Below are 22,809 nucleotides of genomic sequence, written 5' to 3'. Positions count from 1 at the left end.
GTCTCATTTGCCACCCGGCACTCTCCATTTTAAATTTGATGCAGCACAAACTCATTTCTTGATAAGGCTGTAGATGAAATGATCATCATCACTGCAGTCTCAGAAGCTGTGGTGAACTCTGGCTCATGGTGAGCACTGCAGCAGGCTCGTGCTGGCACTGACGGCGAATGAGACGGGCTGCTAGCATGAGCAGGATCCCCGTGAGCAGCTCCAGGCAAAAAGACAGACAGGCCATGACCAGAGACCAGCCGAAGGACATGTGGACGTGAGAAAGTGACTTAATATCCACCATGTGCTGCAGCTCTTCCAAAGCCTGCTGAGAGTAACTGATATAGATGCTCACACCAGACACCGTCACCAGACCTGTGGACAAAGAGCCGTCATTACACTCCATTCACTCACTAAACAACCAGGCAGCAACAGACTTATCAGTACTTTTCATATAAAAATGTTCTCATAAAAGGCCATAAAATGTTGTATTCAAACCTGTTGAAGCAAACAACAAAAGATTGTTGACTATTCTTAAGCTGGGTTACTAGTCTGACCAAGCTGTTTTTAGCCAATTTAGCAGGGAAGCCAACTAGTCTCTGAGCCTAACCACATGACAAGTGCTTGAAACCCCACTAAAACCACCACTACTAACCTGCCTAACCAGCTTGGATAAGATGGGAGACCAGGGGGTTCATTTATAAAAACGTTCATATGCACAGATTTGATCTTAGAGTGTGCATACGCTAAAATCCAGGCCAATGTTCTTTGACGTGCAAAAGTGCTTAGCGACACGTCAGGTCTTTCAGGTTACTTTCTTATCAAACAAGAAAGTGCTTTAAAGGGGTCATATGATGCGATTTCAATTTTTCCTTTCTCTTTGGAGTATTACAAGCTCTTGGTGCATAAAGAAGATCTGTAAAGTTGGTATTCGGCCATTCACAACGCATTGGATAGCTGGCCAATCACAGCACACCTCGCTTTTTTAGAACGATGAGCTTTGTAAAAATTTACGCGTTTCAGAAAGGCGGGGCATAGAGGAGAAACAATAATGTACAGTATGTGGAAAATAATGTGTTTTTTGAACTTTAAACCGCATAAACACATTTCATTACACCAAATAATGTTCTTTTTAGCAGCATAATATGACCCCTTTAATGAAATGTCAGTTAGCAGAAAAAGATTAAATAGTGTTACATAGTATTTAAAGCTACTGTATGTATGACAACAGTTGAGGCTTTGGTTCTGCCAAATTTATCTGTATGATATTCCTGCACTCTCAGAAAAAAGGTGCAAAAGCTGTCACTGGGGCAGTACCTTTTCAACAACAATTTGGGACAAATATGATGTAATTTAATGGAAAGCTATGTGAGTGGTGCTCTGTGGCATGGCAGGATTTTGAACAGCCTCCATGTGAAAGCTGTAATGGCCTGATTCATCATGTCCTATACAGTGAGGATAAGCAAATTAGTTTTTCCTTTAGAATGAAACTCAGTAGTGCACAAGCACAGAATATGACAGTCACACAGGTTAGTGGTGGGAGTATTAATAGGAAGAAGATGTGTGCTTTCCTTAAGACCTGCTTGAAGGAACCGCGTGAACTCAGTCATCATTGCTGTAATTAACCCACTTACATGAAGCTCAGCGAAGCCCTGACCTTTCACGATAACTTATGATACATAACAGGAAGAACAGAAGAGAGGTTTTCCTGATGCTTTGCAATCAAACATCAGTCATTTCTCAAATAATGCATTCTTTTTTTCAAGACGATAAAGAAATTATGCACTGACACAGCTGATGTGGAGTTTGCTTCTGTGCTTGTCAGAGAAATTGACAGTTGACAGATGGCTATAGAAAGAAAAACAATTCATTTTATCATTTTTTTCTAGTTGGACGAAGTTCTGACCCAAATTTGGTGGTGAATAATTGACAGTAATTTACACAAAGACGAAAATTGCATCTGCAGAGAATAAGATACGAATGTTTTTTCATGAATCTTAGATGTTTCTCCTTTCTTATGATAAACTATAGAAATAGATAACACAGAGTACTGTAATTAATAAACCTTAACGCAATCATGACAAAAATAGAGAATAACAAATTATAAACCAGACGCTGTGCTACATTCAGCACAGTCATTAATAGAGAGCACTCGAGAGGAAAGGATATGAACAAAGGAGTCAGTAAATAAGCTAAAATTTATTGTTATAGAACTCCAGTTTTCACTGACCTTAACTGTAATTGTACATTTTGAATTGTATTTTGTAAATGAAAACAAATCGATTTTGATGGCTGCGACACACTCCAAAAAAGTTGGGGCAAAGGCATGTTTGCAGCTATTTTATATCACCTTTGCTTGAAACAAGACTTAAGCTGCTCAACAGTCCTTGGTCATCGTTGTCATATTCTCCTCTTCATGACACACCACACATTTTCAAAAGGACACAGATCTGGACTGCAGGCAGGGCAGTCAAGCACATCCATGAAACCTCACTGTTGTAGCACATACAGAATAAGACCTGGTATTGTCTCACTCTAATAATCATGGACGTCAGTTTGATAGTAGCATGTCTTTGTACAATCCCACTATATGCCTCAACCTCAATGGTATCTTCACACACATGCAAGTCACCCATGACGTGGACACTGATGTACCCCATACCAAGACAGATGAAGCTTTTGCAGTTGTCACTGTTAATAGTTTGGATGATCCCTTTCGTCTTTGGCATGGAGAACTCAGTGTCTGTTTTTCCAAAAACCAGTTGAAACATGGACTCATCTGACCAAAGCACACATTTCCACCATTTTTCGGACCATTTAGCAGCATCTCTGTATAGGATTGATGTATGGTTGTCTCTGTGCGTAAGAGAGATTCAATTTGCATTTTTTTGATGCAGTGACAGGCTGTGTTAAGTGACAATGGTTTTTCAAAGTCCTCCCGAACCAGAGTGACTGTATTTAGCACAACGGCATGATGCTTTCTAATGCACTGCCATCTGAGAGCTCGAAGGTTAAGCATATTCAACAGAGGTTTCCTGACTTTCCCTATACAGACTGAGATTTCTCCAGATTCCCTGAATATTTTCACAATATTGTGTACAAGATTTATTTATTTTTTTTACAAAATACAATAAAATTGGTCAGTGAAAACATTTGAAATCTTTTTCTTTGTAGTTTTGTCAGTTAAATAATTAAAGGAGAGTTAACAAATCACATAATCTTGTTTTTATTTCATCTGACAAAATGTCTTAACTTTTTTTGGAAATGGGGTTCTAATCAGTTAAGGCTAGATGGGATACAGCTGCGTCTACTGGGAATGCGCACATCAATATTGTGTAATTTTTTGTCACGCTAAACAACAATAATGACTGTATTACTGCATTACTTTTTACTGTATTATTTGCATTACTGTAAGGGGTAGGCGTAGGCGTTAATAAAACACAATCTAATAGGTAGCAAATTAAATTTATTCTTACTTTCCTTTTAAAAATATAAGATTTGAAGTGCACATATAATATTATCAAGCACAAACATCTTTTTCACTGTCTGATGCAAGAAGAGATGTTTTAAAACCAAAGGGATGAATCGGCTCTCAGAAGCACAGACAGCCTGGAGGTCGTGAACTGCTCTTTATACTAAATAAATAAAAAAAATAAAAAAATTCTGCAACACTCACAGTGTTACACTAAGTGTGTCAGGAGAGCTGAACTGAGTTAAAGATACACAGCGTCTGATGATGCACTCCTGCCTTTAATTAATTGATGCAAGAATCCTAAACGTTATGCCGAGTTCACACTGCACGATTTTAGCCAGATTTTTCACTCGCGATCTGAGGGAATTGTCGACACGTCGCCGACGCCCGCAAAATATTTGGCATGCTAAATATCTGGAGCTGTCGGCAATTCCCTCGGTTCGCGTCTTTGATAATTCACACTGCGTGATTGTCACTCGCGTGAACGAGCACCGATTTGCCTCCAATTTCAGGCATTTGTCGGCGATTTCGCAAAACCTGTCGGCGAGTGAAAAATTAGGCTAAAATCGTGCAGTGTGAAAACCACGGTGACCCGACGACTTTGGAAATCGTGCAGTGTGAACTCGGCATTAGCGAGGGCTTTGAGATGGTGCTTGATTAGATGCTACTGCTGCAGATTAATTCATCAGTGTCATGAAAGGAGATGCGCAGCTGCAATTCATGTTTGTGGAGTTGTGTGAGTTGGAGGACAGCAAATGTTTGCGAGGCAAAAGCAGATGGAATCACTATCACCATCTTCTCCTGTCATGTCATCATATTCCAGAGGGATCCTCATGTCTGTGTTTTTGAAAAGTGCTATCCCTGATAGCAAGCAACCACTGAATCAATGTTAAAAATTGTTGATTTGTCAGTGTTAATTGCATTGAATCAATATCACATTTGCACCCGCAATTAATGTTGGAAAAATGTTGAAATTTCAACAAACCACCATTATTGTGATCAGTGTTTGCTTTAGTTGGGCTCTTGACTCTTGTATTGTAATGTTACGTTTTCATTGTCAGTGATATTGATTCAATGCAATTAACACTGACAATTTTTTACATTGATTCAATGGTTTTCATCTGCTCTCTTGCTATCAGGGATGTTTACAGACAAGATCACTCATGTACGTAATCTCCTGTGAGGCTTCAATCCTTCCACCGTTTTTTCTTTAATCCATCAGTCGTGTGTAATGTTTAGTCCTTGTGGACCACCAAACACTCATTGGTACAAATACAGCAACAATTTACCTCAGCAATATCAAAATCTACTACATAAGCAAAGGAAACTAAACTATACTAGCATACAATGCTGTGCAAAGTTCACATTTATAGAGACTATACACCCTTCTGTGTTCTTGGGCAGGATAGTCATTTTTTTCATCTCAGGAGCCCCTTTCAATGGAACTGAAAACAGAACACAAATAAAAAGCTGTAATGGTCTTCGCTGACCTCAGGGTTTCAACCTCTACAGATCCCAGTGTTTTTCTCTGCTCCATCCCTCCCTTAATTCAGCACTTCAGTTTTCTGTTGTGCTCAGGCTGGAACACAAGCACCTGTTACAGTGCTGCAAAAGAGCCCAAACTACACTCCATCATCATCATCATCATATCCTATCACAAACATACTATCACAATAATATTGAGGACAGAATAAACAGAGATATTCTATTGACAAAAAAACTGTATGTCATTCCCATTTATATTTTGATGTGTTCTACAATAACTCATCTGAAATATTGCAGCACACATCCGGTCCCAATCTCATGATTTCAGTTATTGTGATGAGAAGAAATTATGACAAAGTGTAATGAGGGTGTGAATTAATTATGTGTCATTCAAGACAGAATCAAATGCTGATGTTCTTATTATAGTTTAATACCTTTACAGACACAGGAGCAACATCTGCTGATTACAGGTATATACAGTGCCTTGCGAAAGTATTCATACCCCTTAATTTTTTTCACATTTTGTTATATTGCTGCCTTATGATAAACTTCTTTAACCTCTTAACTGTCCCCCCCCCCTTTTTTGAACATAGATGTGAAAGTGCACTATTCAAACTTAAATTGTTATAATTCATAAACGCTTTTGAATACAGACCTAAGGCTGGTCTCTTTTTAAAGAAGACAATCTGCAGATTATTGCAGAAGTGAAATCATTCCAAAATGAAAGTATAAAAAAGTTATAGAAGTTTAAATTTACTGCAAAGAAAATGTACTGTACTACTTTTATTTTATTTTATATTAAATAAATATTTTATAAAATGTTTTAATCCAAATTGCTATAAAATTAAAGCCATATGTCTAAATAAGTTGTGTTCCAAATTTGAAGTTGATATAAAAAAATTAAGGTTCCTATGCAATTTTGTTTAGGCGTTATACCACGAACAGCCACCGGGTGTCATCCAAACTCCATTGAATTTTTTTGATGCATTTTTCTATCACAAATGTATCAATTTCTCTCTCAATATTATGTCTATGACAAAATAACTACCAAATATGGAATCTTGAGACTCAGACCTTTCCAACGATATGTATTTTGTAAAGATTATGAAAAGTTTTGATTCGAAAAGACCGTAAGGGGAGGTGTCATAGATTTTAAGATTTTTTATAGATTTTAAGATAAGATCATAAGATTTTAAAGTACCATTTCCATGGTAACGCAATGTCCGATTTCAAAATGGTTTTCACAGCATGAATTTTGAGGTTTTCAAATTATATATAATTTATGATGATTGCTAAAACATGTAATAGGGAAAAAGGAAACGAAAAATAATTTTTGTGACAAAGATCTGAACTCCTGTTATGATGTATATGTTTTGAGGTGCACTCTTGTCATAAACTAATCTATTACTGTTCCTACATAATTTTTAACAACAAACAGTGGTGAAATATCTATTTACAAGTCTTAGACCTTTCCAACGATATATAGTTTATCATGATTAGATTAGGATTTAATTGTAATATATTGAAGTAAATTAGGCGTCCCGTATACGGGACGGTGACAGTTAAGGAATTACTTTTTTCCACATCAATCTACACTCCATACACCATACTGACAAAGCAAAAACAGAATTGTCACAACTTCATAAATGTATTAAAAATAAAAAACTGAAATAAGTATATTGCATACCTGCATAACTAAATATTTAGCTGAAATGCTTGGAATTGAGGTTCATCATACCAGAAAATTTTGTTTCTCACAGTCTGAGGGTCCTTTAGGTGCTTTTTTGTACATTCCAAGTGTGTTTTCCTGTGTCTTAACTGAAGAGAGGATTGAGTTTGGCCACACCGCCATAAAGACTGGATTGGTGGAGTGTTGCAGTGATGTTTGTCCATCTGTAGGTTTCTCCTATCTCCACATATGATCATGGAGCTCAACTAGAGTGGCTATCAGGTTCTTGGTCACCACACTAACCAAAACCCCTCTCCATCAGTTGCTCAGTTAGGCCAGGAGGCCAGCTCTAGGAAGAGTCCTGGTTGTTTCAAACTTCATCCGTTAAGGGTAACAGAGACTACATGCTTCTGTGACCCTTCAATGAAGGAGAATTTTTTTTTCTGAACTCTACCACAGATGTGTGGCTTGACGCAAACCTGTTTCTGAGCTTTCAACTGTCCCAGATAAGGGTATGAATACTTATGCAATGGAATCATTTTAGTTTTTTATTTTTAATAAATTTGCAAAGATGTTAAAAACCTGTTTTTTGCTTTACAATTATGGTGTATGGAGTGTAGATTGTTGTAGATTGCAGTTTAACATAAGGCAGCAACAAAACAAAATGTGAAAAAAAATGAAGGGGTATGAATACATTCGCAAGGCACTGTAAGTAAACCATTCATTGCTGTCATGTGGTGCCTCCTGAATTGTAAACAATTATTAGACTGAATGCCAAAAACAAATCATAATATCTCATTGCAGCTTTTGAATTTGTAATGTATAGAAGCTATATAGTAATCAGCAGAGGTATAGTGCAAATCGTCTACTTTATATGCCTGTGTGGATCCAGTAGCACCATGTCCTGAACATATGAGAAAAAAATTATATTTTAGTCAGAAATATTTTGCTCCTGTTTGATGTCTGTGCTGTTTCATTGAAGACTGTGAAGTTTAATGGAGGCTCAATTGTTGTCAGGATGAGCCTTTGCGCAGAATCTATTTGTGTGAATTTCTAACATTCACAGATAAGGACACAACTATAAGATATAAGTTCTGCTGAGGAAAACATGTCTAAATGCAAATAAACAACACACGCTGTGAAAGCTGTGTTGGTTTGTGATTTAGATCGAAGCACTACTCATGTTCAAAACTTGGATTGTACACTTTTCTGTGTCCGGTATTTTTCATATGCATTCACAACATCAAAATATATGAATATGTCACATAATAGCAAATAATAGCGGGGGAAAATTTGAGTTTCAAATTATGCTCCACACAAACAGAAGGTCCAGACTTGCATTGGATAAAACAACTCTGAATTTGGTCAGTAAACATGCATGCCAAACCAAAAGAATGAATATGAATATGTTTTACGTTACACCCCTATTTATTCGCCATAAAGACTGGATTGGTGGAGTGTTGCAGTGATGTTTGTCCATCTGTAGGTTTCTCCTATCTCCACATATGATCATGGAGCTCAACTAGAGTGGCTATCAGGTTCTTGGTCACCACACTAACCAAAACCCCTCTCCATCAGTTGCTCAGTTAGGCCAGGAGGCCAGCTCTAGGAAGAGTCCTGGTTGTTTCAAACTTCATCCGTTAAGGGTAACAGAGACTACATGCTTCTGTGACCCTTCAATGAAGGAGAATTTTTTTTTCTGAACTCTACCACAGATGTGTGGCTTGACGCAAACCTGTTTCTGAGCTTTCAACTGTCCCAGATAAGGGTATGAATACTTATGCAATGGAATCATTTTAGTTTTTTATTTTTAATAAATTTGCAAAGATGTTAAAAACCTGTTTTTTGCTTTACAATTATGGTGTATGGAGTGTAGATTGTTGTAGATTGCAGTTTAACATAAGGCAGCAACAAAACAAAATGTGAAAAAAAATGAAGGGGTATGAATACATTCGCAAGGCACTGTAAGTAAACCATTCATTGCTGTCATGTGGTGCCTCCTGAATTGTAAACAATTATTAGACTGAATGCCAAAAACAAATCATAATATCTCATTGCAGCTTTTGAATTTGTAATGTATAGAAGCTATATAGTAATCAGCAGAGGTATAGTGCAAATCGTCTACTTTATATGCCTGTGTGGATCCAGTAGCACCATGTCCTGAACATATGAGAAAAAAATTATATTTTAGTCAGAAATATTTTGCTCCTGTTTGATGTCTGTGCTGTTTCATTGAAGACTGTGAAGTTTAATGGAGGCTCAATTGTTGTCAGGATGAGCCTTTGCGCAGAATCTATTTGTGTGAATTTCTAACATTCACAGATAAGGACACAACTATAAGATATAAGTTCTGCTGAGGAAAACATGTCTAAATGCAAATAAACAACACACGCTGTGAAAGCTGTGTTGGTTTGTGATTTAGATCGAAGCACTACTCATGTTCAAAACTTGGATTGTACACTTTTCTGTGTCCGGTATTTTTCATATGCATTCACAACATCAAAATATATGAATATGTCACATAATAGCAAATAATAGCGGGGGAAACTTTGAGTTTCAAATTATGCTCCACACAAACAGAAGGTCCAGACTTGCAATGGATAAAACAACTCTGAATTTGGTCAGTAAACATGCATGCCAAACCAAAAGAATGAATATGAATATGTTTTACGTTACGCCCCTATTTATTTGTGCCTGGAACATAATTGGGATAAGGATAAGAACATGAATTCTCTAAACACATTAAACACAACAAATAAATCTGTTCAATATTTCTGCTATTCATTATTTCAGGCTTTGTGGATATGTATTATTGAGCTAAAAACCTTCATATCTGTTAAAACCCCTCGCTGTGTGAGACCAGTTCACCTAACAGCTGCACTCAGCTGGAGCACCTGACATTTTCTGTTTTCTTTCATTCCCATTGTGTTTTCACTCCTCTTGTCTTCACATCTCTCACTGACCTATACACAACACAAACTCCAGCGATATGACCGCTGAGACCTCATTTCATTTCAGCTGATGTGAGTGTCCAATAAATGTTGTGTAGCTTTTAATGGCACTCACTGCAGATGAGGAAGTATGCAGCGATGCAGGTGAGAAGAGTGCAGCTCTGAGCCAAAGATGCCACCAGACCGAAGATCCCCCCAAAGACCAGCAGCACCAGGCTGAGAGGCAGCAGGACTACTATGACCCTGTGCAAGTCTGCAGAGACACATACAGGCCTTTATTACATGCTCAGTGTAACCTGCTGCCACACATTTAAGTTTACTTTTTTAATACAAAAACAGAAAATATTCATCAGTCTTTGTTGGTCTCAGATTTAGTAAGTTCTTCTTGCTTCAGTGTTACACAGTCATTTAATTCTGTTCTCTCTACTTTCCAGCATCCTACAGTAGGCCTAGATGAGATAACTTTAGTTATTCGGAAATCTAAATCAACCACCTGTCAACTCGATCCACTTCCAACTCAATTAGTTAAAGTCTGTCTGTCAGTTCTTTTGCCTTCTATCACTAGCTATGTTTCCATCACCCTATTTTAATGCGCATTTTGAAGTATCGCGTGAGAAACGAGTGATGGAAACGTCAAATTTAGAATAAAAACGTTTTTACGCTCGCTTGAGGTGGTTTTTGACTTGTGCGAAAAAGGGTTGATGCGAATAATGGGAGATGGAAATGCATTTTGCGAATAAATTCCTCCAAGCGCATCAAAAAAGTCATGTGACTTTGCGCTATGGGACGGCAAAACCTGACTAACCAGCGGACCGATCTCATTCACAGCATTTGAAATGTTGTTATGGTCATTCGGAAATGCATGAGCAAAGTCTGTCATCAAAGTGTTTCTGTATAATTGCCTCCCAGAAATGTCTTACACGACTGCGTTCCCAAACAGCAGCATCCACCTCCGAAAGCAATGACCGCATTCATTGTGTTTTGTCTGCTCGCTCTGAGGCGCAAGTAATTTATTATATATGAAAATTATTATATTCTCCTACTTTTCTTAGTGATTTATAGTGCCAGTTTATCAGGAAGTGACGATTTTGTTCTCTTTGACTTGTTGAATGGAAACGATGCTTGTTCGCAAATGTTTTATGCAATATTCCAGTTTTGCGCATAAGATAAATTCGCAACTTTGGATGGAAACCCGGCTACTGAGATAATTCATTTCTCTCTTATTATTGCCACTGTTCCCTATTCATTTAAAACTGCATTAATAACTCCTGTCCTCAAGCCAGGTGCTGATCCAAATAATTTTGATAATTTTCGTCTAATTTCTAACTTGATATTTCTAACTAAAATCCTGGAATTTCAATTTTTCCTTTCTCTTTGGAGTGTTACAAGCTCTTGGTGCATAAAGAAGATCTGTAAAGTTGCAAAGACTAAAGTCTCAAATCCAAAGAGATATTCTTTATAAAAGTTAAGAGTCAACCACGCCTACCTAAAATGGCTCGTTCTAACACGGCTTTGTAAAAATCGACACGTTTCAGAAAGGCGGGGCATAGAGAACAAAAAAATAATGTACAGTATGTGTAAAATAATATGTTTTTTTTAACCTTAAACCGCATAAACACATTTCATTACACCAAATACACAAAGTAATGTTCTTTTTAGCAACATCATATGACCCCTTTAATTCTTCTTGATTTAACTTCAGTGGTCCACAACATTTCCCATGAAATTATATTAGACAGATTGCAGTCCGTTGGAATTGTACGTACTTCTCTGGCTTGGTTCACATCCTATCTCTCGGGTAATACTCAATTTGTTCAACTAGGCCAATTAAAATCTAAGTTATCACGTATTACTACAGGTGTCCCACAGGGTTCAGTTTTGGGCCCTCTATTATTTATCATCTATCTACTGCCCCTTGGAAATATTTTCAGAGAATATGGTATCCAATTACGTCGACGACACCCAGCTCTACCTTTCTTCAAAACCTACTGCTATACTTCCTCCATTCTCTCTTCCTGACTGTTTGTCTAAAGTTAAAGCTTGGTTTTCAACCAACTTTCTTAAACTTAACAGTAGTAAAACAGAAATACTTCTTGTTAGTAACAAAAAACATTTTGTCAAAGACCAGTGATTTTTCTATGTGTATGTGACGGTTCTATAATTGCTTCTTCAACTCAGGTCAAGAGCTTGGGTGTTATCCTCGACAAAACTCTGTCTTTTGAAGCGCATATTAATAAGATTACTCGGACAGCTTATTATCATACACGTAATATTATGCGCCTCTGCCCAGCCCTCTCAATGAGGAGCACTGCTATTATGGTCTATGCTCTTGTCACTTCACGTATCGACTATTGTAGTGCTCTTTTTTATGGTCTTCCTGCTAAACTTCTACACAAATTACAGTTAGTGCAGAATTCAGCAGCATGAATAATTACTAGAACTCCTACTATGGAACACATATCTCCTGTTCTTCAACATCTGCACTGGCTTCCTGTTAAACAGCGTGTCGAATTTAAAATCTTGCTTCTTGTTTATAAGGCATTGCATAACATGGCCCCTTCCTACTTATCTGATCTACTTTTAACATATGTTCCCTTTCAAACTCTTAGATCATCGGACACATTATCTTTAGTCCTTTCTCGTACGTGTCTGTTTTCTATGGTTTCTCGAGCTTTTAGCTACTCTGCTCCTTATCTGTGGAATTTACTTCCACAAGATTTTTGTGATAGTAACTCTCTTCCAATTTTTAAATCTCGTTTGAATTCGCATATTTTTAGACAGGCATACTGGTGATATTTTTATGCATGATTGTATAGATATGATTGTGGGTTTTTATTGTTGCTTATTAACTGTTTTATTTGTATGTAAGGTGTCCTTGAGTGCCATGTAAGGCGCCCATAAATAAAATTTATTATTATTATTATTATTATAGAAATCTGAAGCACAGGGGACAATTTGTCCTTTCAGTTTCGATGAGTTTGAACTAGTGACCACTAGGGGTGTGTGATATGTATTGTCTATGATAATATCATAATTGTTGTTTTAACAACATGGAAGCTGACATAATCGAGTGTTACTCACTCACAAAAAACAAACAAATATGATAGCCTAGTAGAATGCAGTCAGAGTGACCCCAAAATTTATTAAATAGGGGCAAAAATCCCCCTGTAAACATTTTTTCCATACATTTTTTAAAGCAATTTCAAACGAACAAACATTTTTCTCAAAGATCAGCATGACTGCAAATGTGATAATGATTTTATTCAATTTTTTGTTTATTGATTTTATACAACAGTTCAATAAACAAGACATTTATATTGTGAGTTATATTGTGAGTTAATACTGTCAATATTTCTGTATTTTGGCAACAAAAAATAGATGATCCATAAATCTCTCTGGGCTTGACTTGGGATCTGATGACCTCCCACGGCCAGACGTAGGAACAACAGCCCTCTCTGGGCTGGACGTGGGGACAGGAGCCCTCTCTGGGCTTGGAACGGACTCTGAATTTGTTTGGGCTGTAGTGGATTCAGGACTGAACTTGATGAAATAAGCAGACTCAGGGGCTGTAGCCGACGCCAGACGTGGGGACAGGAGCCCTCTCTGGGCTTGGAACGGACTCTGAATTTGTTTGGGCTGTAGTGGATTCAGGACTGAACTTGATGAAATAAGCAGACTCAGGGGCTGTAGCCGACACTGGAGCGGACTCTGGGGCTGGAGCCGACACTGGAGCGGACTCAGGGGCTGGAGCCGACACTGGAGCGGACTCAGGGGCTGGAGCCGACACTGGAGCGGACTCTGGAGTGCGAATCTGGGTTGAAAACCGTATCTTCCTTCTCAAGCTCGTCTTTTGATTTGAGGATAAGGAGATTGGAGCTGGCATCACAGGGCTTGACAGTGGAGCGGCTGGCGGCTTGAGCGTAAAGTGGCTGGTGGGCTTGAGAGTGGAGTGCCCTGCGGGCTTGAGAGTGGAGCGGCGGCTGTTTCTGGGCTGAGGACTGGAGAGGAACTCGGGAGAACTCGGGGAAGCGCAGGTGGAACGGAGTGAGCGGGCTCATTGGAACGGTATGTGGAGGGTGCCGGCGGATGGTGAGCTGAAGCACCCACATGCTTCTGGATGGGAACAGGACGATTATCTACATCAACTAAGAACTCCAAGCCAGTTAAATCGAGGACGTAATTAATAAAGTCAGCTGCAGGTCTATAACAGTCATCAGGAGAAAGGATTCGAAACAAATTATCATCATCGAGTCCCATCCGGAAGCAAGCATTAACTGTGTCTAACTGTGTGTTCATATCTCTATTATAATTCGTTATTATTATTTTAAATCAATGCTACTGGTCTTCCTTATGTCTGTTTGAGGGTTTTACAAATATTTATCCAATGAAAAGCATTTAAAAGAACTTGTCACTAAAGCTTGTAACGCCATTCTCAAACTGTCAGCGAAACCTCATAACTTCACCCCGCCTCCATTCAGATTGACGCGCCACGCACAGCCTGGAGACAGATCTCCGCTTGTTCGCAATGTAAGGGTAAATAAATAACTGTGATGTTTGAAAAAGTACAGCGTTTTGTTTATTCAAACACTATGTCTATAAAGGTCAATGTTTTTGTGTGTTTGAAGAGAGGAGAAGAGTCTTAGCTTTTGACGTCTAGTTGTAGCCATATACTTTTGTACGTTTTAAATATCCTGTGCATATAGCGCTTCATCGTTTCATGATATTTTGGCCAAGTGTATTAAACGACAAGAAAAACTATAGCACCCATATAGCTACAATAAAAGTTATAACCTGTAGGTTGATTAAAGCGTTTAATGCGATGCACTTGCTGCCTCAGAATACAGCCGTTCTAATGACAGACAAAACAGATCTCCGTCATTCGCTTGTCAAAAACCAACTCCATTTAATGTTAAGTGCAAGTGTCTGATAAAGCCACAATACCAACTCTGACGACATTTAAACTTTATCCCTTTCTATATTTTTTCCTATATTTCAGTGCTTAGTGTTGTGCCCCACCCCACCCCACTCCCGCCACTGCCATACCCTATGGTTTTGTGAAACGCCGCCACTGTACAACACTCAAGAACTCCTCCACATATCGCTCCAAAGGCTGTCCATCATGCTGGAGGTTCCAAATAAAGTCCTCTGCCCAGTTCATTCTTATGGTCCAGTGTTCGGTCACGGTGTCTGCTGTGCAGGAGTGAAGGACGCGGAGATGCAGGAGATTCAAGAATAACAGTCTTTAATAATCCAAATAAGGGGGAAAATCGGGCAGGCAGGAACACACACGCAGCACATAGTATTGATGTTTAACACTGGACAAGGGAACATAGGGCAAACAACACTCTAAATACAGGACGAAACGAGGGTAACTGACAAGACACACCTGAATCAAATGAACACAATCAAACAAGGGAGAAACTGGGTCACGGGGAGCACATGGGGATAGAAACACAACAAAACAGGAACACAAGTCTGACAACAATATTATTTTTAAAACATTAATCTCATAGCAGTATTATATGCAATTGTAATTGAAGTGTACATTAATCTAAATGCTGTGTCTGTGCCACTTCTGCGGTGCAAAAATTGATTTTATTGATACTGATATAATTTGGTTGATAACAGCCTCAACAGTGTCTTATTATTCTAACTGAACTTATTGATTAAACATAAGAATTGTACATGAAAGATCATGCATACTTCTAATAAGCTTAGAATAAATTGTCCTGAAAGTGAGCCTGCCAGTGGAAATCAATTTAAGATGGAAAAGTTTCTATCACCGCTATGAAATAATCACCACACAGAATATAAAGAATATGAAAAGCTTTGGGAGTCATCTGTCCACAACACAAACCAGCACAAAATCAAACTCAGCAAAGTAGCTTCTAATTTATGTTATCGCCAAAATCCCAGAAAATATAGGGATATCATGTTTTCTGTCAATATGCTGTAGCGCACACCCTTTCTATGACTACTAATCAAAGACCATCAGCTTTGATAATTGTGCAATCTCTTTTATAATAAAGGTGGCCAGTGATGGATCAGGATGGATGTCATGCTGAGAATATAGCTCTTAAAGAGACCGAGAATACACCATCCATACATAACAAGCCTATTTCCAGTGTCATTCTCTGATTGTGGCTAACGTGTAGATAGCTTTCAGAGACTCACTTAAAAGGTGCTTCTCCTGCTCGGTGTGGTCGGAGGTGTCCGTGTAGAATGAGATGTCATGATAACTGCCATTCTGTCCTGTGGGTCACATTGAAACACCAGTCAAGTAAAAGTTGCAAACACCCATTATGCTTTAAACAGCTGCCTGCAAATCAGTTTTCTTGGTAATCTCAACATATTGCACCTTACAAGGAAAAGCAGCATTTGTGTTAAAGGGTGGAAAATATCTTTACAGCAATTAAAATGAAATAGAAAACAGTTCTTTTATGTGACATATTTAGTAACTGTCATCACATCGCATCTAACATTAAACATTTAGAATTGTGTGAGGAACTGTTTCTCTCTTTAATTGTCTCTAGTGCCATGAAACAGCTACAGAATTGGACGAGACATTAATTATGTGCATAATGGAGACTCAGCCAGTGATGAGGACTGTATCTGTGAATATTTGTGAAATAACTTTCTTTGCAACCAGTCAAACCATTTGCCAGTTTAGTGCTGCTACAAGAATGAGATTAAAAATACTTTATCCATCTATTCATGAGACACGTGAAATGTTAAACAGTAAGAAGAGGATAATGAATAAATGCACATTAAGTTCATGCAGGCTACTTCATCAGTACTCAGTATTTAGGCAAATGTTCAATATGCACATGAACATTTTAATGTAAAATGATTAATTAAGCAATCCTCTTAGTGGAGATGAAGAGAGATCACTGTTAGAATATACTAAATGTAAGCAACAGGTGCACAAAATTGGAGCTAAAGGAAGCTCAAGTTGTCTGTGTTCACTATCTTACCTTCATATATCCTCCAGAGTCCGGAGTGAGAGCTGCTGTATTCCAGGCTGGAGTTCTTCCCTTCATCCACATCTATAATGTACCAGTATTCAGTGCCGATGGACAAGGCAAGCAGGATGAAACTGAGCAGCCCGCACAGACCCGCAGAGATCACAACTGTCCCAAAGTTCATCTTCATCAGCGCTACAATCCCTCTGATGATTCATTGACTCTGAGCGCCGGTGGCTGTCATTCAGGTCCTTTAAAGCCCAGTGCGTTCAGAGCCATTAAAGCACATGATTCCGTCTTAATTTCTTCAGATGTATCGAGGCTGAAGGAAGAATCAGCTCTCAGGAACAGCTGGATGAAGATACTGCAGGATTTTCCTCGGCATCTCTCCTGCACAGCTGTATATAGAGTGAGAGCAGAAGCTCTGAACGCTCTGTCTACTCTCTCAACTCACCCTCGCTCTCTGTGCTACATTTGATCACCAGCGACGGGCTGCTTTCTGTACCTTTCTTTGAGATTTTCATACTCAGTATTTTTTGTATTTAAGAAATATTCTTAAATCAAAATACATTTACTTGAGGTGCTAAATAACAAGATATTAAGTCTGGTTTTCTATGAAAATTAAGTGAGTTCTTGCTTAAAACAAACTAGCTTCCCATTTGAATTAAGTTTTAATTTTTCTTACCCTACTGGCAGATATTTTTTTCTTGTTTTAAGCATAACATCAGTTTGATATTCAGAAAACATGACTTAAAATCTCAAGTATATGTAAATAAACATAAGTAAATGTATATTGGTTTTTAAAAAAGTATTGATGTTTGTAATGAAAAACAAGAAAAACAATACACAAGAAATATGTATAGATCTTTTGTATCAAATGCTGTTAAATAAGAAGAAAGTATTTAGAGGCAGGTGTGTTTTAGATAAATATGGTAAATGGCATATAATATAGCCTACCTGTATATACTGTATGGGACGTGGTTGTGTAAATGTGTAGATATGCATGTACCTTATTATATGTTAGCGCCATATGTGTTTATTGTATTTGTGTTTTGTGACAGTAAATGAGATTTTATGTGATGCTGCAAAAATTGCTTCCCTGAATGCATGAACTGATGAAATGTATAGGTAATGCACACACACTAACTAACTAACTACTTAACTAACGAATGCACCAATGCAATTCAGCTGAATTAACATTCATCAACATCAAGCAAGTCCACAGCTAAACCCATCTAGAGTGGGAATTATCTTGGAAGAAACTTTTTGAGATTGGATGAACTGACCGATCTCAGGCCTTCTTTGTCTATTTTGTCAGACTGATTTATGCCCTGCACCTTGACTAATTGTTTGAAAAACACTTAATATTTTATTCAGCAGGTAATGCTCAACCTTGGAAAAGGTGAGTTAGCACCTAAAAGTCAGTACTGCCAATAGTGTGAACTCCGAGTGGAATAAAACCATATTGTTTTGATGCCGTTTGTGGTGATTCTGAGATAGACTGTTTTATGTTAGTTTGTTAAACTATTGTTTTTTTTCATGTTTTATGGGGAAATGTTTTCAGATGAAAAAAATCATGTTTTGTTGTGCTTTTAAATTAACATTTGGAATTGAATTAAACTAAAACCGAAAATTACATGAATGTTCTTTTATTTGTTTGCTTTTTTTCTAGTTTAACAAATTGGAAAAATAAAACAACTGATATAGATTTAACTTGGAAATTAGCACATGGAACTTAAATATAGGTGTAATAACTGCAAATTAATTGATATTTTAAGTTAAATGAACTGAACTGTCATAAAGCAAGGCCAGACACAACGGGTAAGTGAAAGACAGGATGGTTTATTGAAACAAGATGTGGGGGAGTGGAACGGGTTAGGTTAAGGCAGGTGAATGTCAACAGAGTGAATGATTCCAGGGTTCTTATCGGAGTTCTGAGGGTGAGTGTCTGATGCCGGTTTCGTGGGAGATCGTGGAACAGCTTCCAAGGAGTCGTTGGAGGATCGCGGGAGAACCAGAAGGTAAGTCTTTCTAGGAGACTATCGTATCGAGAGTCCAGAATAGTCCATAGGGGTGAACGTATTTGTATTTGTAGTGTGGCTTGATTGGTGACAGCAGGTGCGGGTGATCAGAACTCAGGTGACTGTGATCGGGTGATTATCCTGGCTGGTGACTGCCGTGACTGTGATGAATCCCTGACATGAAAGTTGAAGTTCACATTACTTAATTTTTTTTTAGGGCAACCAGTTTCCGCAAGTTTTTTTTTTTTTAAAGTAAATTCAACTTGTCGGGGTTTAGAGTGCGTAATAAACACAAAGCTCGACCAGTGATCACAAAACAAATTATTTCTAATATTCTTAAATGAGAATCTTTGTTTTGATTAAATCGATATTTTTTTTGTTTGGATCAAAAATATAATTTGAATTAATTGACTTTCTTCAACAAGACATATACTTTGTGCCAGGTTTTATAAATAGTTTTCATAGACATAGAAAATATTGTTTAGGGCAAGTTATTTATTTTTCATTGGCTCAAGTAATAAAATATAGATGTGAATCATTACCCTTATACATAAATTGGATGAATGAAAACATTTTTACAGTGTATATATATATATATATATATATATATATATATATATATATATATATATATATATATATATATATATATATATATATATATATATATATATATATATATATATATATATATATATATATATATATATATATATATATGCTTAACATTTACTATGCTGCTTGAATTTGTTCTGAATATCAAACGTATTTGCATGAGTTCAAAAATACAAAATTTGCTCCTTTGGAAATAAATGTGACCCTGTCTGTGAAATCCAGGCTAAAGTCTCAAAATCTAATTATGAGATAACAAGCATCAAAGTTTGATTTCAACAATTAATTTCACTATGATTTAAATCTTTGACATGGCCTTACTCAGTCAATATTAAAGATATAAAGGTTATTTCACAGAATGTTCTTTACATCTTTATGAAGGATGATTTTATGTATTTTTTTGCATAATAGGACTAGGTGTTATGATCCCAATATTCAGCACCATTAAGCCGCACCATAGAATATTTTCCCTTCACTTCTACGCTCTTATTTTGATTCAGCAAGCAGGATCATGCATGGCCCTCTTATTTTGATTCAGCAAGAATCCAGGATCATGGCCTAATCCATGTCTGTGGTACTTGCCTCAATACCCAATAATCAGTTGTGAATTTACAATTGCTTTATGCGTGACTGGGGAACAATAAGAAAAAGGACTGGTATGGTAAGACGGATAGATGAAGATGGTACAATTCTTCACTGCAGTCATTGGGTGGGGATCCTTGACGTTTTGATGATATTGTGTATATTGATGATATTGTGTATATAATATTTGGCCCCACTTTATATGAAGTGGCCTTAACTACTATGTACTTACATCAGAAATTAAGTACAATGCACTTATTGTGTTCATATTGTATTGCAAAACACTTTTGCTGCTATTGAGGTGGGATACGGGTAAGGTTAGGGACAGGTTTGGTGGTATGGGTAGGTTTAAGGGTGGGTTAAGCTGTAAGGGATGGGTCAAATGTGTAATTATAAATGTAATTACATTCAGGTATTTTTAAAATATAAGTACAATGTAAAAACATGTATGTACACAATAAGTGCATTGTACCAAATTATTAATTTAAATGTAAATACATAGTTGTTAAGGCCACTTAATATAAAGTGGGTCCTAATATTTTGTATGATATTGTGATTTAGAAAACAGTAAATCACTTTTTTAATTACATTCAGGTATTTTTAAAATATAAGTACAATGTAAAAACATGTATGTACACAATAAGTGCATTGTACCAAATTATTAATTTAAATGTAAATACATAGTTGTTAAGGCCACTTAATATAAAGTGGGTCCTAATATTTTGTATGATATTGTGATTTAGAAAACAGTAAATCACTTTTTTAATTACATTCAGGTATTTTTAAAATATAAGTACAATGTAAAAACATGTATGTACACAATAAGTGCATTGTACCAAATTATTAATTTAAATGTAAATACATAGTTGTTAAGGCCACTTAATATAAAGTGGGTCCTAATATTTTGTATGATATTGTGATTTAGAAAACAGTAAATCACTTTTTTTTTTTTTTTTTACTTTAGCTGGGTTTTCACAGGCAGGGTCACAAATTCTTTTAACTACAATGTTTTTTTTTTTATTATCCACTTACTGCAACCGTCATGTCTAGCCCACTAGCAAGGTAACATTGGCTGCTACTCAAAAAATGTGCTTGGATACGTTTTCCCGATTATTTGTAGAAGTATAGCGCCACTTAGTGGTCAAAATCTGCAAATGCATTTCCCACAGAAGCAGTGGTGGTACCTGCAGCAGCAAAAAAACATTCTGGTTGAGTACCTTCTGCAATCAAATTACCACTAAACCGTGAAATTACTATATTTCAAAAAAAAAAATTAAGATTGAAAAAGAATCATACAGATTATGATTTAGAAAGAATTATTGCAGGACATCAGTTAACTGTATCTCTTCCATCTGGGTCAAAAGTACAGCGATTTAAAGCCCAATGAACTTTCAGATTTTTCTCAATGAAAGTAGTGCTCATGGTGCTCTCATAGACTATCAGTAAAGCACTGTCTGGATGAGACCCAAAGATGTGTTTTTGTTCAATAAACATGAATCTTTGCTCCATAGATTACTTGTGCATTAATAAATTGCCATATATTTTATTTTAAAAGGAAGTTGGGCTGTGTGTGACAAATACAAAACAATGAAAGACACATACAACTTCCAATTCCGCTGTCACAGACGCTCAATTGTTTTGCACCAAAAATACCTTCATACTAGACAGTATAGTATATTTGTGATTTTGCTGTAAAAACATGTTTTATGTATAGCGAACAGGGGAGCTCCAGTAAGCACACGTACGTCACCAAAGTGAATTTACATAAACCATATACATCTTAAAGACGATTACTAAATGTCTACTTAATATCTGACAGGAAAATGTTCTAAAAGAATTGCAGATGAGCACATCACAACATGAACAGACATCTGAGTGAGTGATGAATGTGTGCTATTATAGTAGAATTCACTTTTGTCAATACTGCTTTAGATGAATGTAAGTAATGTTAATAAACAAATTTACATAAAGTAACTAAACATATGTTATCTATTTTATTTGTCCATTAGTACTGTTGATAAATTGTGGAGCACTGGTGTTAGATAAAAAGTTAGTTAACAACATGTAAATGCAGTGTTGAGCAGATAAATCACAGAGGTGACTTGACTTGTCTGGATGTTACAGGGACAGATGAGACACACGTGTGTTTATCCGCTGCAGAGTGACTGATGAAGGAATGCTGCCATCAAAGGCTCTCAGTGAGTATACTACAGAAATAAATTAAAACATCTTTTAAATCTTAAGTTGTAGTTTATTTTAATTATTGTAATTTCAAACAGAGTTATCACAGCACTTTTCTGATTCTTGATTCCTGTGCATTTGCTGCAGAGCTTTTGTGGTGGAGCAGGACCTGAAAGGAAAGGTGATGAATTGTGAAAAAAAAGGGAAAACCTGAAACAAAAATATAAATAAGACAATTCTGTTACTTCTAATACAGAAATCAAATGACATTGTGCTGTTAAAATGACTGCTTTTGTATTATATTTGTGCGTCTTTGCAGGATCTGAAATGTCTGCAGACTGGTGTGAGCAGTGAGGATGGAGAAGTCCACAGCAGCATCCTGGAGACGCTCCATCACTACAGATAAGACCCTCCATCACTCCACCTGCCCTTACTGCCTCATCTGGACCGGATGTTGCTGTGGCCTCTTCATCCTCAGTGAGCCCGAGTTTCAGAACCTTAAAAAGCATCATCAAATAATGTCATGAAGAATCTGAAAGTCAGGCTCCATCGACTGATATTGTATGAACAGAAACCAGCAGGACAAACTTGACCAAAATCACTTTTTGTGTTCAGGAAAAAAAAACAAAAACAAAAAACAAGCATTGAACAGTGTGGAGGCAAGTAAATAATGACTGAATTTATATGTTTGGATGAACTAACCCTTTAAACCCCCCCAAAAAGAAACTGTATGAAATATATGCATGCATTTATATTATAGTAGTACCTTGAAGAAATAAACTTTAAGAAATAAGCAGCTTTATTGAGCGTTTGTGCCCAAGACACAAAAAAGGATTTACAAAAATCACATTTACATTTATCAGAAACTTTTATCCGAAGTGACTTA

General features: G+C 36.9%; 1 protein-coding gene across 1 annotated transcript; it reads right to left on the bottom strand.

Annotated features, from left to right (window-relative positions):
- Positions 1-19: 19 nt before the first annotated feature.
- LOC107717477 (transmembrane protein 235-like) lies at positions 20-16,717 on the bottom strand. Its single transcript, XM_016524240.1, has 4 exons — positions 16,540-16,717; positions 15,740-15,817; positions 9,681-9,818; positions 20-363 (listed from the first exon to the last, which is right to left on the bottom strand). Exons 1-4 carry the CDS (start codon positions 16,715-16,717, stop codon positions 89-91), a joined length of 669 nt encoding a protein of 222 aa, XP_016379726.1. The 3' UTR covers positions 20-88.
- Between the last annotated feature and the right edge of the window lie 6,092 nt (positions 16,718-22,809).

Source organism: Sinocyclocheilus rhinocerous, unplaced genomic scaffold (genome assembly GCF_001515625.1).
Source record: "Sinocyclocheilus rhinocerous isolate Xijiao unplaced genomic scaffold, SAMN03320098_v1.1 scaffold393, whole genome shotgun sequence".
NCBI lineage: Eukaryota > Metazoa > Chordata > Actinopteri > Cypriniformes > Cyprinidae > Sinocyclocheilus > Sinocyclocheilus rhinocerous.
The sequence above is the reverse complement of the archived record's forward strand: the minus strand, read 5'-3'. Positions and strand labels throughout refer to the sequence as shown.